The sequence below is a fragment of the Trematomus bernacchii genome, unplaced genomic scaffold, assembly GCF_902827165.1.
Source record: "Trematomus bernacchii unplaced genomic scaffold, fTreBer1.1, whole genome shotgun sequence".
NCBI lineage: Eukaryota > Metazoa > Chordata > Actinopteri > Perciformes > Nototheniidae > Trematomus > Trematomus bernacchii.
Window position 1 is genome coordinate 114,022 of NW_022987609.1, and position 14,920 is coordinate 128,941.

The following is a 14,920-nucleotide window of genomic DNA, read 5'->3' on the forward strand; positions in this document are numbered from 1 at the left end:
TCGCCCCCTGTCTGCACCGGTTAAAATAGAAGATCCCTTAATAATGTATTGATGAGAGGTACGGGTCTGTAGGTCCGCCTGTTGGTGACCTATGCACTACAACATTAAAATGCTCCTACATGTATTCATGAGACATAAAAACAGAATCATATATTCTATAATAAAACAACACTATGAAAGGAGCTATTATGCTTAATGATTACTGAAGCTGAAAGTTCAATTCAGTTCATTCAATGGAGTATTTTTGGACCATAGTGTTTCTGCGTTGGGGAGGAGAGTAGAGCTTTGTGTTGTGTTTGGAGGAGGGACTTCATCATTTAAAGAAGTAACAAGTTGCTGGTTAGCCAGTGAAGAAAGACAGTCAGTGGTAAACCATCAGAGTCTCAGCATGAAAGTCTGTCACACTTTGATCTGCTTCTTCCTCCTCTTCTGTGAGTACATCACTTTATTTTCATGTCAGTAATTGAACCATTTTCCTTTAAAGTATTCATTGAGTTAATGCAAGGCTCCAGCAGCACGAGTTATTCAAATATTTCAAAGTTAGGCTTTTTAGTACCATGCAACCAATGACATATGCTTCACTTCCTCAAACAAACTGTACATCATCATTAAACTCAGTTATTATCTGCTTACTGAATGAATAAAATGAAGTCATTACGACAGGTTTTTTCTGTGATATAATTAATATGATTGTTTTCATTATCATTTAATCTGCAAAATATTTTCTTGATTCATTTATTAATCTTTAGATTTGTATTCTTACTATATATACATGCCGCTAATGTTAATTTCAACTTTTTATTATATTTGTATCTTATTGTATCTTTTAAACATTTATAACTCGTGTACGGCTTGACACTGCTGCTGGAACAAAAATAATTGTTATCTAAGTGTTAAGTCCAAAAATGTCATAAACAAAAAAAAGTGGTGTTGACATAAAACACTTTTTCGGTTATGTACTTTAAGGATTTGCGTTAATGTAACTCTTAAAGTTACAGATGGAGACTTCATGTAGTCTTTGTGTCTAAAGAAGGATAAAGATCTCAGACCAAAACGGTAACATTAACCTGCAGTGCTGATGGTGATCTTCAGTCACAGGCTGTGGTTTAACTCTGAGGATCTGTGTTCATGTGAAACAGGAAGTGTTGTCATCAGACTGCAGCATCTTACAGGAAGTACTGACCACTACTAATGATGGCTCAACATTTGTTCATCCTTTGTTCAGCTCTGCAGGATGGAAACACCGGTCTCGTCAGTGCCCAACACACTGTCTATTCAGGAATTGAAGGAGAAAATGTCAGAGTTCAATGCTCCTTTCCTTCTGATAGAAACAGGAAGTTCTTCTGTAAGGAAACATGTGAACAAAAAAAAGACATTCTCATTGAAACATACGGTGCCCCAGCTCAGAGTGGCAGATACAGGATTGATTATAAACAGAAAGATTTGTTTGTGACCATCACTCAGCTGACCAAGTCTGACTCAGGAGGGTACTGGTGTGGTGTGGGATCATCTTTGTCAACGGTTTCATACGAGTATATTGAAATCATTGTTGTTGATGGTGAGTTTCTACTAAAAACTGAATGTTCTTTCTTGTCCAGAAATAGTTTTATCTTCTCACCTTTACTTCATTTAAATCCAACATGTCTTCTGAAAGTAACTGATAAACTGAAATAGACACGACTACACAATTGTATTTGAATATTATTGTGCAACACACACTTATTGTTGTCTCAAGGGATATTTTAGTGATGAAGAATTTAATACCAGGGGCACGAGCATATTGGTCTGTTGTGTGTTTTCCATTCGCTGAATGAAGTAGAGTCTATGAGACCGCTCTCTGTTCTGTTGAAAAGTAACACAATGAAGGAATTAATGGAATACTTTACCCGCCAAATATACAATTTTTAGATTAATTCATAACTCATCCTGTGTTACCTTGAATTTGTGAAGAAACCTTTTCTAGCATGAGTCCATGGTGAACAAAGAATCCCAAAATGGAGAAAAGTCTCGGTGAATTAAAACATCCGTTAACTAACTCTAACACAACTAATGCTGTTTAGTCCAAATGTCATGTATTGTGTGCGCACTACTTCCCTAAGACATGCATTCTGCTTAAACCTCACCGTTTAAAACACTTCTGCTTAAAGAGACAAGCTCTTCTTTTCTCAAGCACAGTTAATGCAGAAGTGTTTAGATAAGTAAGGTTTTAGGGAAGTTATGAGCATATGAATTCAAGGTAACTCAGGGTAAGTCATAATATAAAAATGATCAGTTCAAAGGGTAAAGAAATCCTTTCCAAAAAATGTCAACAGATCTCCTGCCTAAAGTTCACATATTTAATTATCAGTTAAGCTCAATCAGACACTATTTGTAACTAAAAATACAAAGCCTGCGATTTTATTAAAGCATTCAAATCTAATATAAATCCAAAGTGTAATGATACCAAATCAAACTGAATTAAAATATTAAAGAATTTCAGTCAAAAGGCTGTTTCATTAAATCGTCACACCTCATCCCTCAGTGACTGGATCACGTCTGAAAATATACAAAGTTATAAATAGTGAAACTACAATTTGTAATCTACAAATAGTAACTTTTGATTGTTTTTGTTTTTCAACAGCAAAACTTGTTGGTGATCCTTCTGCAGAAAAAACAATCAATGCTAGAACTAGAGGAAGTATTGTAGTTGTATGCTCCTTTACTCGCTCTGTGACCGAGATATTCTTCTGCAAGGAGGAATGTGAAAGAGACATTCTTGTTGGAACGATTTACAATATTTTGAAAAAAGGCAGATACAGCATCAGATATCTTGAAACATCAATAAAAGGATTTGTGATTGTGAGCATTGAACAGCTGACCCAGTCTGACTCAGGATGGTACAGGTGTGGTCTGGACAGACCTGACTCTAATGATCTATACCAGAGGTTTAGGCTCATCGTCACTGATGGTGAGTTTCTGCTTGATAATGAAAATGAGGTCAGAAAAGCTCTGACCACTTCTACTCCTTCATCATCCGTCCCATCAGCCTCTACAGAAACATCAAACCAAAGTGAAAGCTCCACATCTTCACCAGCTTCCCCTAAAACCACAGAGCAACCTGAATCAACAACAACAGGTACATCCACACACTGTGTTTACTAGATAACGTTTCAACAACTTATGAAACATAAAGGAGCATGGGAACGGCCATCATATTCTTCCATCATAATGTTCTATGCTTTTTCTACAATCACAATCTGTACATATCTGTTGGCATCGAGTACACAAATTACAAATCAGATTTTAAAATGCTTCACCTTAAATCATATTCCCAGCTTTTAAAACATGTACTCTATTTCTACAGTAGGTATATGGCAAATACTGTTGACCTGTTGTCTTCCCCTAAAGATAACATAATAACCAAATGGATTATGGGGATTCTTAGTGTTGATGTTATAGTTTACTAGTAACTGTAACTTGTACCACAGGTCTGATCCTGTATGTGTCTCTGACTCTGGTCGTCCTGGTCATCGTGTCATCACTGTCTGTGCTGGTATTCTGCAGGAAGAGGATTTGTAAAGCCAAAAGTGAGGAACCAGGTAACACACGCACACGCACACGCACACGCACACGCATACACAAACACTTACACAGAAACAATTTTTTACAAAAAAATGGTAGCAGCTGTTAGCTCTTGACTTGTTATATTAACTTTAACCACAGACGCAAGATTCTATTTGTTTCTCACACAAAAAGTCCATCCATGACACCAGACAAAAATAACCCAACTGCTGAAAAACATAAGAATTGTAGGCAGCCTGATTTTTGTGTGTGTGTGTGTGTGTGTGTGTGTGTGTGTGTGTGTGTGTGTGTGTGTGTGTGTGTGTGTGTGTGTGTGTGTGTGTGTGTGTGTGTGTGTGTGTGTGTGTGTGTGTGTGTGTGTGTGTGTGTGTGTTATTGTATAATGGTGTAGTTGCATAGATGCTACTTGACTATATGTTCTATGTTCGTGATGTTGCGACTTACAAAGCATACATGTAGCACCTGTTTCCTCTGCAACAACTGAAGGATTATCGCTCTGCCAGTTCCAGTTATAACAAAACATTTGGTCAATTATAAAAACACACATAAAAAAATAGAGGTAGCTAAGAGGATAGCTTCCTCTATTTTGGAGTGAAGTCAGCTCATAGGCTTTTCCATTTTTTTAACTAATTTAAATTTGACAGGTTGCTAAATAACAAAATATGTTCTGTTGTTTACAAACTCAAAACACATATATTTATCTTGTTGTTTAAGGGTTGGCCCAAATATTGGTTTAAATGGGGAATGTGTGATATCATGTGTGAAAGTATTTTTCTCAAAGTACTGTTGTGTTTTTCAGAACCCCGTGTGGAAACACAAAATGCTTCTGCACCAGACGTGAGTTTGAGAAAAGTTATACAATTTAAACGTTTGGATCACAACACATTAGCTGGATCACAACACATTTATTGCACCTGTTGCTGCTTCCTATCCATATTTACTGAAATGCCGGATTTGGCTTTGATTCATTCCAGTTGCTTGTTTTGTTCTGTTGTTAAAGACACATTTAATCAAGCAATGTTTTTTCCTCCAGGCTGAAGACGACCCGAGTCAACCCGCCTACTCTGAGATCCAATTTGTCAATGTGGGCTCGTCCCAAAGTGGTTTCCACAGTGACACTGAGCGTGTTATCTACTCTGTTCCTCGGGTGGAAGCTAGCTCTGTTGAGCCCCCTCTGTACTCTACTGTTAACAACCCCCAATAACTCTCACAGTCTGGCAGAAGAAGCTGGTGTGGATTAAGCAGCCGTGTACATATTCTGAAACAGAGAGATGTTTGTGGGAATATGTAAGATTATTTAACCATTTACTTATTTCAAACCTGCTTTGAATGACCTCATGTGATGATAAGTCCAGCTCTGCTCTAGTTCACAAACGTGTCGCTTCAACAGTTTGCTTCAGGTCAAAGCTGGTTGCACTTATTGTAAGTCACTTTGGATAAAAGCGTCAGCTAAATGATATGTAATGTAAAAAGCTCTTTTACAGCTTCAATGTATTTATTAAGTTGATTTTATTCCAAGTTATATGCTATTAAAGTTATTTCTGTAAAATAAACTGTTCTAGTAAAGTTAGCAGATTAGCATTAGATATTTTTGCTTCAAATTAGGGTTGACTATTTTGGTTGAAGACTTGATTTACAGAAATGTTTAATTATAGCGGAATATAAATAAATGGATATGAAACTATGTTACTTCAACCAGGTGATGTGGTCAGTACGGGATGCAAGATGACTCACACTTATGTATAAACGTTATGGCTTGTTTGTATTGTTTTAAACTGTACATATATATTTGGAGTTTTATTTTTTATATTTTATTTCATATTCGACCTCTTCCTGCTCTGTACTTTATACAAATAAAACATTTCTGAAATGTGTTCGACAATAATAGTTTTTTTTTGCTTAAAACAAAGTACACTTTTCCACAGACTTAACATTGAATAATGTAAATGTTAAAAGCAAAATATATTATTTTGCTACATTAAGTTGCAAAGTTTTAAAGTGAAGTTTTTCATAATTGCAAATAAGTTTTAAATAATCTTGCATTGACTTTTTACCAAAGTTTTTTGTGAGACAGAATATTCAAATTTAAATCTGTAAAATATTCTAGTTTGACTGAATTTATGAACAGTTCATTCAACGCTGTTCTGCTTAATATATACGTACACTAAACAGTGTCCATATCACAGATTGAACATCATTTTGTGTCTAATGTATGTGTCTATGTTTTTATTTTATCTGCACAAGTTTAATGTAACATGCAGTTCTGTCATTGAACACAAGATGGAGAATTCACTTGTGAGTGTATGTAATCACTGGGTGATCAGATGCAGGTGTGTGGGACGGTAGCAAACAGTTTTTGACCGTGTCTGGACCAAGCGGCAAACTCTGGGGAAGAGCCGGGACGCCAATACGGAAGTGCCACAAACTGCAGTTCATATATTGGCCGATAGGCGCTGACTGCAGAAAGGAGCAATTTCCATAGAGCCCCATGTTAAAATGCCCAATTTTACAGCCTAAAAAAACATGTTTCTACCTATGGACCCAATAAATATTATTATAGATATAGTTAGATTCCACCTTCATGATTATGGATCTGTGAGTGAATTGTTTTCTAACATGACCCTTTTATTTATATTAGGTCTTAACGTTTTTGCATAAATTAGGGCGTGGTCACATTGAGTGACAGCTCTGTCAAGTGACTGCTGCTGTTAGCTTCTTGTCTCTCTGCTAGCTGCTCCGTCCGTGAAGCTACAGGGACTCTCCGTGCTCAGATCATCCAGGGAACACAACTTGACCCCGGCCGTGTTTGTTTGTTCTTCATGCTTATATATCAGACTATTGTGACTCGTTCTGCGGTTAAAACAGACGGTGCATGAATGCCGTTTTGCGGTAAGTGAAATTCGGGTACTTTATTTATGTGTTTATGATTTTAATCAGCTACGTAATGAATGTTAAGGCTTGGGTTAGCGTGTAAGCGAGTGGTAGCTACATCGGTGCTAACGATGCTAATCGTATCCTCCAAGTTAACTTAAAACCATAGACTGTATATATAAAGGTTAAAATGAAATAGACAAGTGTTAAGCGTTAAGTGAGATAGTACTGTAGAACAAAAGGCTTCTGTTTGAGGTTGATAAAATAAGGTCATCCTTGTAACTTAGAGATATTTTATTATGCAGGTAGGAACTGTATGCATCGCTAAGGTTAATTTAAATTGGCTATGCTCAAGTATGTAGACAAGCTAACGTCGAAGTAGTGTATGTGAAATCAACCTCACAATAAGATGTGTGTATATTACAATTATTAATGTCATATTTCAAGATGATTACTTAGATATTACAATATGGTTGGTTGAGCTGGAGTTCATTATTGAGCTTACACGTTAACGTCACAGTCATCTGAAGAACGAACCCAAACCTTGTTGTTTTTATTAATTGCATTACCAAATTGGTATCAAATAAACAGTAAGCATTGGTAACACAACTTCCAAAGTTACAGTAAAATAAAAAGGACCCTGACTCGGACAATACACAATCCAACATGTTCAACAGAAGAGAATAAGTTATATTGTTTGTACACATGGTTCTTTACATATATATCTGTTTGTTTAAAGTTTCCAGGTGATGCAGACAGGTTGGACCAGAGAGTGAGAGACAGAACTGGACTCCTCACAGCAGTGAACTTCAGCACAGGTACAAATACTCTTTTGTCATACTGTACAAAGAATCAAGAAAGATATTGGTTTAAATAAATGAAGTATTGACTTTAATACACTGATATACATTCCATTAAACAATACTAAATACTAGATCACCTACACATCAGTGAAGTTGAGGGTTTTTTCCATGCAAAGGGTTACATGTTAACAAGCAATATTACTTTGTCAGCTTTCTAATTTAAGGTATTGAAGGCAAAGCTATTAGTGAGAACTGCTACTATTTATCTCTCAATATTGTCTGTAAAAAACGTAGTAAAAGTTATGATTTCAGTGAGAGAACAGAGCAAGCTTCTACAGTTGCACTAAGTTTTGATAACAGTTAATTATTATTTTGATAATAAAATATATTTCAATGTTGATGAATGTCATACTGTTCATTCATAATCTGATTGTCTTTGTAGCTCACTGTTGAAATAAAATAAAACATTACAATTACAAAATAATTATATCTACAGCCCCTAAACACAAGCACACCTCTTTCATAAATAACACACTTGTTCTGCAATAATATGTTTTATGTTTCCTGTAATTTTTGTTAGGAAAGGACATGCCTGAAAGACACGACTCAACATTTTCTCCTTCTCTGAGGGTCAAGAAGAACATCCAAGAGGAAAATTAAAAGCTGATGTTATGAGATTTTAAGACCAGTACAGGACATTCACTAAGAAACTACTTTTATTGTGAAGTCAGCTGATCGAATGCACCTATTTCCACATCTACACTCCATCAGCTGATTAATTCTATTTGCCTCACTTTATGAGATTCACAACATGTACCTTGTACCGCAGAGTTTGCAACGTCACAAATAAATGGGGCCAATCTTCAGTCAGATGTGAATGTGTAATCTAACATTTTCAGTAAGAATAATGGACAAAAGGAGTGCAAATACAAATTCAATTTATTGAAATGTGAACCAAAAGTTAATCAAACATGTTTTAAATAAAAATGCACATATGGACAGAAGGTGTAAACCGATTAAATGTATAAGTTTAGTCAAATAAAGTGACAGACAAGGCCTGTGCAGTTGGTATCAGCTATGCCCAGCATGGGCTCCTCCATCAGGCCTGGTCCTCCTCGCAGAGGAAAGACCCTCAGTCCTCTCCAAACCAACAGACTGGACGTCCATCACACGGAGGTTTCTCCCTGAAGTCTCTGCAGCTCTCTGGACACCACGCTGTCTCAATCCGTCCGCACTGAATATGAGTGGGGGAAAATGAAAATAATAAATGCTTTAGACAATAAGAAATATAAAGTTGACTGTTGAGTTGCTCAGTTTTTTTAGATTGTCAATACTATTACTGTATAACTAATATCTCAGGTTAAGAGGCACCTTCAAATAAAGATTGGTCTTTAAATACATTTTGTCTTTTGAATTGTTTGTCTAAAGTCAAGGATCTAGAACTGGTACTTATAGTTTTAATGATACAGTCTGGTTATAATGCTGTTTGGAGGAGGCCTCACAGGTAAGAGCACTAACTAGCTACCATCACATGTACTGTACCTTAGCTTGACTTAAATGTATTAAACGTATAATTAAGTGATAGCAAAATATAAATAACTAATGTCATGCAAACATATTAATTTGCTTGATTCCAGTGTTGCATTTAGCACATTGCATACAAACGTTAAGGGATTTTAAGATTCTGAAGTATTATGCTAAAAACTCAATAACTTAGATTATTATTTATAGTTTTGCTGAATAGTTTTATGTCCGCTTACCTTAGAAACGTAAAATGTGACGGCAGTGTGCAGATGGGGAAGCATGTTAGCTTAGCTTCTTAGCTTGAGCTAGCTCTGTTACTTCCCAGCTGGAGGCAGAAGGTCCCGCCTCGGCTCCGCCTCTTTGCCCTTATTTGGAGCAGGCTGGAGCAGGCGGGAGTTATGGCGCGTTTCCACTACACGGCCTCGCTCGGCCCCGCTCGGTATGGCTGGGCCGCGATTGGCCTCGTTAGGACCAGCTCACTTTATGGCGCGTTTCCATTACAGTTTAGGAACTGGGGTAGTATCTATAGTAACGCAGTGTAGGCGGAGCGACGCTGCTTAAAACTGCCGTGACGTCATCTTCAATGCGACACAACAATGGAGGATGTGAAGATGTGAAAGCGATCGTTTGCTTGTTTTTTGCTGTGTGGTTTATTATCACAAGAAATAGACAAGAGTTGTTTCGAAAGAGGCGACGTATAGCAAGACGAGGTATAGAAGAAGCTGACGCGAGAGTTCGGGCAGTCCTCCTACGCCGCAGAGACTACAGGACGACTCGAATCACTACTAACTACAATGCTACTTGGTAAGCTAACGTTCGCTAACTAGCAATGTGTTTAGGCTCACGCTCCCTATACGACCAAAGTATTTGAAGTATTTAATTAATTGTAGCTACCACTTTTACGCATTAAAATATGTATGCTTTTGTTTGTGTATTTCAGAAGTTACCGACCGAGCTACCGAGTGGTGGAATGTGATTGTTCCATCTTTCACACACACTCAGTGGGTGGAGAACTTCAGGATGCCTGAGGTGCAGAGGAGGGCAGGGACATACGAGAGGGTCTGAAGCGCTACCTGAATACCTAGAATGTATAATGTAATACCTAAATATTCATTGTATTGTATTGAACATAAATACATCTTTTCTTTTTCACATACATGTGTTTGTCAAATTATTTAAACCAAAAAAATGTTATCAGAATTGACTATTTAGTAAATATTTGAATTTCAAGCACCAGTACTGCCCCCATAATAATAATAATCTAATAAATTAAGCAAATATCAAAGCAAACTATAAACATAAATACAAAAGTGTAAAACACAACATAACTATATTCATAAATGCAAGTGTAAATTAAATGTAATTGTTAACATGGATGGAGGCTAAAGTATCCACAGCATAAAATAATATGATTATGATGGTTTGTCTGAAAGACATAGCCTCAAGGTTCAAGGTTTTTTATTTTGTCATACGAACATAGCTAGTGTAGTTATGACAATGAACATCTTAGGTCACAGGCTCCTCCAACAGTGCAACACAATAACCCAGATCAACAGAAATATAGTGCAAGTAAATATTAAGCGCTGTGCACCGCTCTCTTTGTATAGGTGTTTTCTTTTGTTCTCTTCTCTTTGAAATATATAAGCAATGTGTTTGAGTCTAGCACAACGAGGGTATTACAATTGAGTAATTTTTACTACATGTATTTATCATGTATTCTTAATACCATTATGTAATGTTATGTTTTAGAGGAGGACCTCAAGCTAGCAAACTCAATTTCAAACAGTATGCAGAGTTGTCCTGCTAAAGAGTTAAAATGTATTATTTAACCAAGTATTTATTCTCTTATTTGCTTTAATTGCAACAGATGATAAAGGTTTCACTGTGATAAGTATTCTCTTAAATCCATAAACCCCTGTACAGTGCTTTGTGGACGATGGTGTTTATGATATTTCTGACTGCAGAGGGACGCCTAGATGATGCCATCTTTCTGTGTGATCGCTGGTGGGTGCAATTATTTATCAACAAGCAATAAGATAAGACATGGCATTGATTCTGCTGGTCCAGTTGCCGTTCCTGCAGGGCCAGATCCTCTCCTCGGTTTGTGCTGTTGATGCAGAGGACGTTGTTCGGAACTGTTCCTCCTCGCTAGTCCCAATGTAATCATCTAGAACAGAAACATGACTTGTAAATTCCACAAACTACTGCAGCACAATACTATAAATAGCAACAACAACTATAGAAAAGACAAACTGAACGTAAACAATGGCACATATGGTGTTAGCAAACAATAGCTCTCGCTAATGCTATCTGCCTAGCTAGCCTTCGGGGCTCCATAAAAGCATGGGTTGTCGAACATAAATGTAAGGATAAAATAGACTTATTTGTTAGAAGTGAGCTTTAGAACAGATAGGGACACAAAGCAGGGACACAAAGCTTTCAAGCAAATAACAGAGCGTTAGCAAAAACGTACCATGCAGACTCCAGTAACGCCGTTGGAGAGTCCAGTGTCTGTGTAGAGACCTCCTGAAAGACTTTGATATTGCGAGTTGTCCCGTCGAGCACCCGCTGGACCTTATCATCTGCAATATAATGGACGTCGTCACTTCCTCGACCGACCATGATGTGCTTTTCTTTGCCATTGTTGTAGCTCCTCTGTTAACAAAAATGCTGTTTGTAAAAATGGATTATCTTGCGCGCAGATTGTGACGATTCTCTCCGACCAATCAGCAGCCGAGAGCGTTGACGTCACAAACTCAGCCCGGTTGTCTTTGGCCCTGGCCCCACGATTTTATGAGGCCAGAAAAACTGTGAATTAGGACCCGCCGGCCGGTACTAGGCCAAGTGGAAACGCAACCACAAACGGGCCGCTGACGTCACAGCCCTCTTAAACCGGGCTGCGGGCTGTAGTGGAAACGCGCCATAAGACTCAGACGTCACTTTCGAGCCGTTAGTGGCCGACTCCGCCTACTAAGGGCTTCTCGGCAACTCTGCAGAATCCTATGGGTGACGTCACGGACCCTACGTCCATTTATATATACAGTCTATGGTCTGGACGAAGAAGCCGTGTCGAGTTGAGCTGTGTTAAACTGTTTGTATCCAGCGTGACTGGCAGGCATATTGTTCTCTGAATGGTAACAGAAGAAGCAATGTGGATACAATCAATATGGTGAATATATGGAGCACCAAATAAAGGATATTCAAGGATATACGACTCATATGGACATTGTTTTATAGTCTGTAACAAGCATCCGAACAAAGTTCTCCCATTCGCATCCCTCAGTGGCTTAAGTATAGATTAGGTTGAAAGGTCACTACACAGTTCATTCAACTCTGTTCTGCTTAATATATACGTACACTAAACAGTGTCCATATCACAGATTGTACATCATTTTTTGTGTCTAAAGTCTGAAGTTAAACTTGGGAAAATAATGAAAATATGTTGTTATCTTAACTTTAACATATTTTACAGAAAACATTTGTTTGTGTTCTTGGTGCGTCATGTAGCTACTGGGGAGTGTGTTGGAGAGAAACTCCCTCTGGAGGGAACAGGGATTTTAGCCTTTGCAGACCATTGGCATGCACACAAACCTATGTAACAATACAGGAAAGGGAACAAGCCCAAAAGCTAAATAGGGCCCCTTTACGAATATATATATTACTCATGTATTTATATTATTCATAAGCATTATTAGTGTGATTGCAAATTAAGTACTGAAAATAATTGACTTCTTCCAAAGTAATGTTACCACTATTATTTCAGCCAGTATAAAATCTGCACCTCATCCTTTCTTTGTGTCTTTGTTGATCTCAGCTCCAACCACTTCCAAACCAAAGTGGACTCTTCAACCTTTTTCCACTGAAGTTCAGTCAGCCTCCTCACCCCCAACACCTCAGAGGCAAAGCTCCAGTTTAAGAAGTTTCACATCCTCATCATCTTCCCCTGAAACCCCCACCCATCAGCAGCAGACGGAGGGAACAGCTGCACCAGCTTCAGGTTCTTTTTTTAAATGTTTGATAACACAGTTTTAGGGTTCCCTAGCAGGCTTTGTGAAACCATTTAGGCTTCACTATGAGACTGAAGAGAAACGAAGACTACTGAACGTTTTCTTACGGGATCACCGAGGCCAAGTCGAGATGCCGATGCCCCCTTCCCAACTTCCTACTCCCTTACTAACTGTTCAAAAATAATTACAAGAAAATTCCAAGCACTGCATGAACATTAATGATTTATCTGAATATTATAGTAAAGTATGAATTGCTCATTTCAAGTAATATTACATTGAAAACTGTAATAAAAAGAGATGGATGAATTCATTTCAATAAACATGTGGAAACTAAATCACAGGTCTGAAGGGATTTATTTGGAGTGCAGTCCAGTGACAGGTGATGGACTGTGAACACGCCAGCAATAAAGGGCGTCGTTGAGAAGCTGGAGTGAACGAGGACATCCCAGTGTCGCTCTCTCTCTCTTTCGCCCCCTGTCTGCACTGGTTAAAATAGAAGGTCCCTTAATAATGTATTGATGAGAGGTACGGGTCTGTAGGTCCGCCTGTTGGTGACATATGAACTACAACATTAAAATGCTCCTACATGTATTCCTTAGACATAAAAACAGAACCATATATTCTATAATAAAAACCACACAATGAAAGGAGCTATTATGCATAATGATTACTAAAACTGAAAGTTCAATTCAGTAGGCCTACATTCAATGGAGTATTTTTAGACCATGTGTTTCTGCGTTGGGGAGGAGAGTAGAGCTGTGTGTTGTGTTTGGAGGAGGGACTTCATCATTTAAAGAAGTAACAAGTTTCCAGTAAAGAAAGACAGTCAGTGGTAAACCATCAGAGTCTCAGCATGAACATTTCTCGCACTTTGATCTGCTTCTTCTTCCTCTTCTGTGAGTACTTCTCTTTATTTTCATGTCAGTAATTGAAATGTTTCCTTTAAAGTATTTATTGAGGCTCCAGCAGTACGAGTTGTTCAAATATTTCAAAGTTAGGCTTTTTAGTAGCTTCAAATGTATGTTTCACTTCCTCAAACAAACTGTACATCATCATTAAACTCAGTTATCATCGTCTTACTGAACGAGTAAAACTAGAAGTCATAACGACTGGTTATTTTGTAAAATAATGTACATGCTTGATTTTATTGCTAATGATTATTTTCATAATCATTTAATCTCCAAATTATTTTCTTGGTTCCTTTATTAATCCTTTGATCTTTATTCATACTGTATACATGCCACTAATGTTAATTTGATCTGTGTTAATGTGAAACAGGAAGTGTTGTTTTCAGACTGCAGCATCTTACAGGAAGTACTGACCACTACTAATGATGGTTCATCCTTTCTTCATCTTTTGTTCAGCTCTGCAGGATGGAAACACCGGTCTCGTCAGTGCCCAACACTCTGTCTATTCAGGAATTGAAGGAACAGAGGTCAGAGTTGTATGCTCCTTTCCTTCTTATAAAAAAAGCAGTTTTTTTTGTAAGGAAAAATGTAAACAAGGAGACATTCTCATTGAGACAACTGATGCCAAAGATTATCAGAGAGGCAGATACAGCATTGATCCTAAACAGGAAGATTTTCTTGTGACCATCACTCACCTGACCAAGTCTGACTCAGGAAAGTACAGGTGTGGTTCGACTGCATCTTCGTCAAGGAATTCATCCAAGCTTATTGAAATCATTGTTGTGGATGGTGAGTTTCTACTAAAAACTGAATGTTCTTCCTTGTCTAAATAATAGTTTTACCTTTTCACCTTCTTTTTTTTTCAATTTCAATGCTTTATTGTCATGTGCACATGAGCTACAGTTTAGATCAGTTTAAAACTCAAGTGCAACATGAATATTTACCTCATCTTAATCCTACATCTCTTCTGAAAGTAACGGATAAACCAAAACTGACACACGTACACAAGTGTATTTGAATATTATTGTAAAGAACACACTTATTGTTATTTCAAGGGATATTTTAGAGATGAAGAAGTTAATACCAGGAGCAGGAGAATATTGGTCTGTTGTGTGTTTTCCATTGCTGAATGTAGTAGAGTCTATGAGACAGCGCTCTGTTCTGTTGAAAAGTAACACAATTAGTAATAGATTGAGATCAAAAGACAATATTAACAACTAAACTGGCAGTTTGTGGCTGCAGTCGG

General features: G+C 37.6%; 1 protein-coding gene across 3 annotated transcripts; it reads left to right on the plus strand.

Moving 5' to 3' along the window:
* The first annotated feature begins 361 nt into the window (after positions 1–361).
* LOC117483361 (polymeric immunoglobulin receptor-like) lies at positions 362–5,437 on the plus strand. Of its 3 annotated transcripts, XM_034131672.1 has the most exons (7): positions 362–431; positions 1,226–1,558; positions 2,621–2,947; positions 2,987–3,115; positions 3,468–3,578; positions 4,361–4,398; positions 4,595–5,437. In XM_034131672.1, exons 1-7 carry the CDS (start codon positions 389–391, stop codon positions 4,763–4,765), a joined length of 1,152 nt encoding a protein of 383 aa, XP_033987563.1. In that variant the 5' UTR covers positions 362–388; the 3' UTR covers positions 4,766–5,437. The 3 variants fall into 3 exon arrangements, with proteins under 3 accessions (XP_033987563.1, XP_033987562.1, XP_033987564.1); XM_034131671.1 differs by having other exon boundaries at positions 2,621–3,115; XM_034131673.1 differs by lacking the exon at positions 2,987–3,115.
* Positions 5,438–14,920: the final 9,483 nt, after the last annotated feature.

Bases quoted from the DNA above. Each gene is read 5' to 3' on its own strand.
- LOC117483361 (XM_034131671.1), top strand. From the start codon at position 389: ATGAAAGTCTGTCACACTTTGATCTGCTTCTTCCTCCTCTTCT. The intron at 3,116-3,467 runs GTACATCCACAC...CTTGTACCACAG, and splicing joins ACCTGAATCAACAACAACAG to GTCTGATCCTGTATGTGTCT. The intron at 3,579-4,360 runs GTAACACACGCA...TGTGTTTTTCAG, and splicing joins AGCCAAAAGTGAGGAACCAG to AACCCCGTGTGGAAACACAA.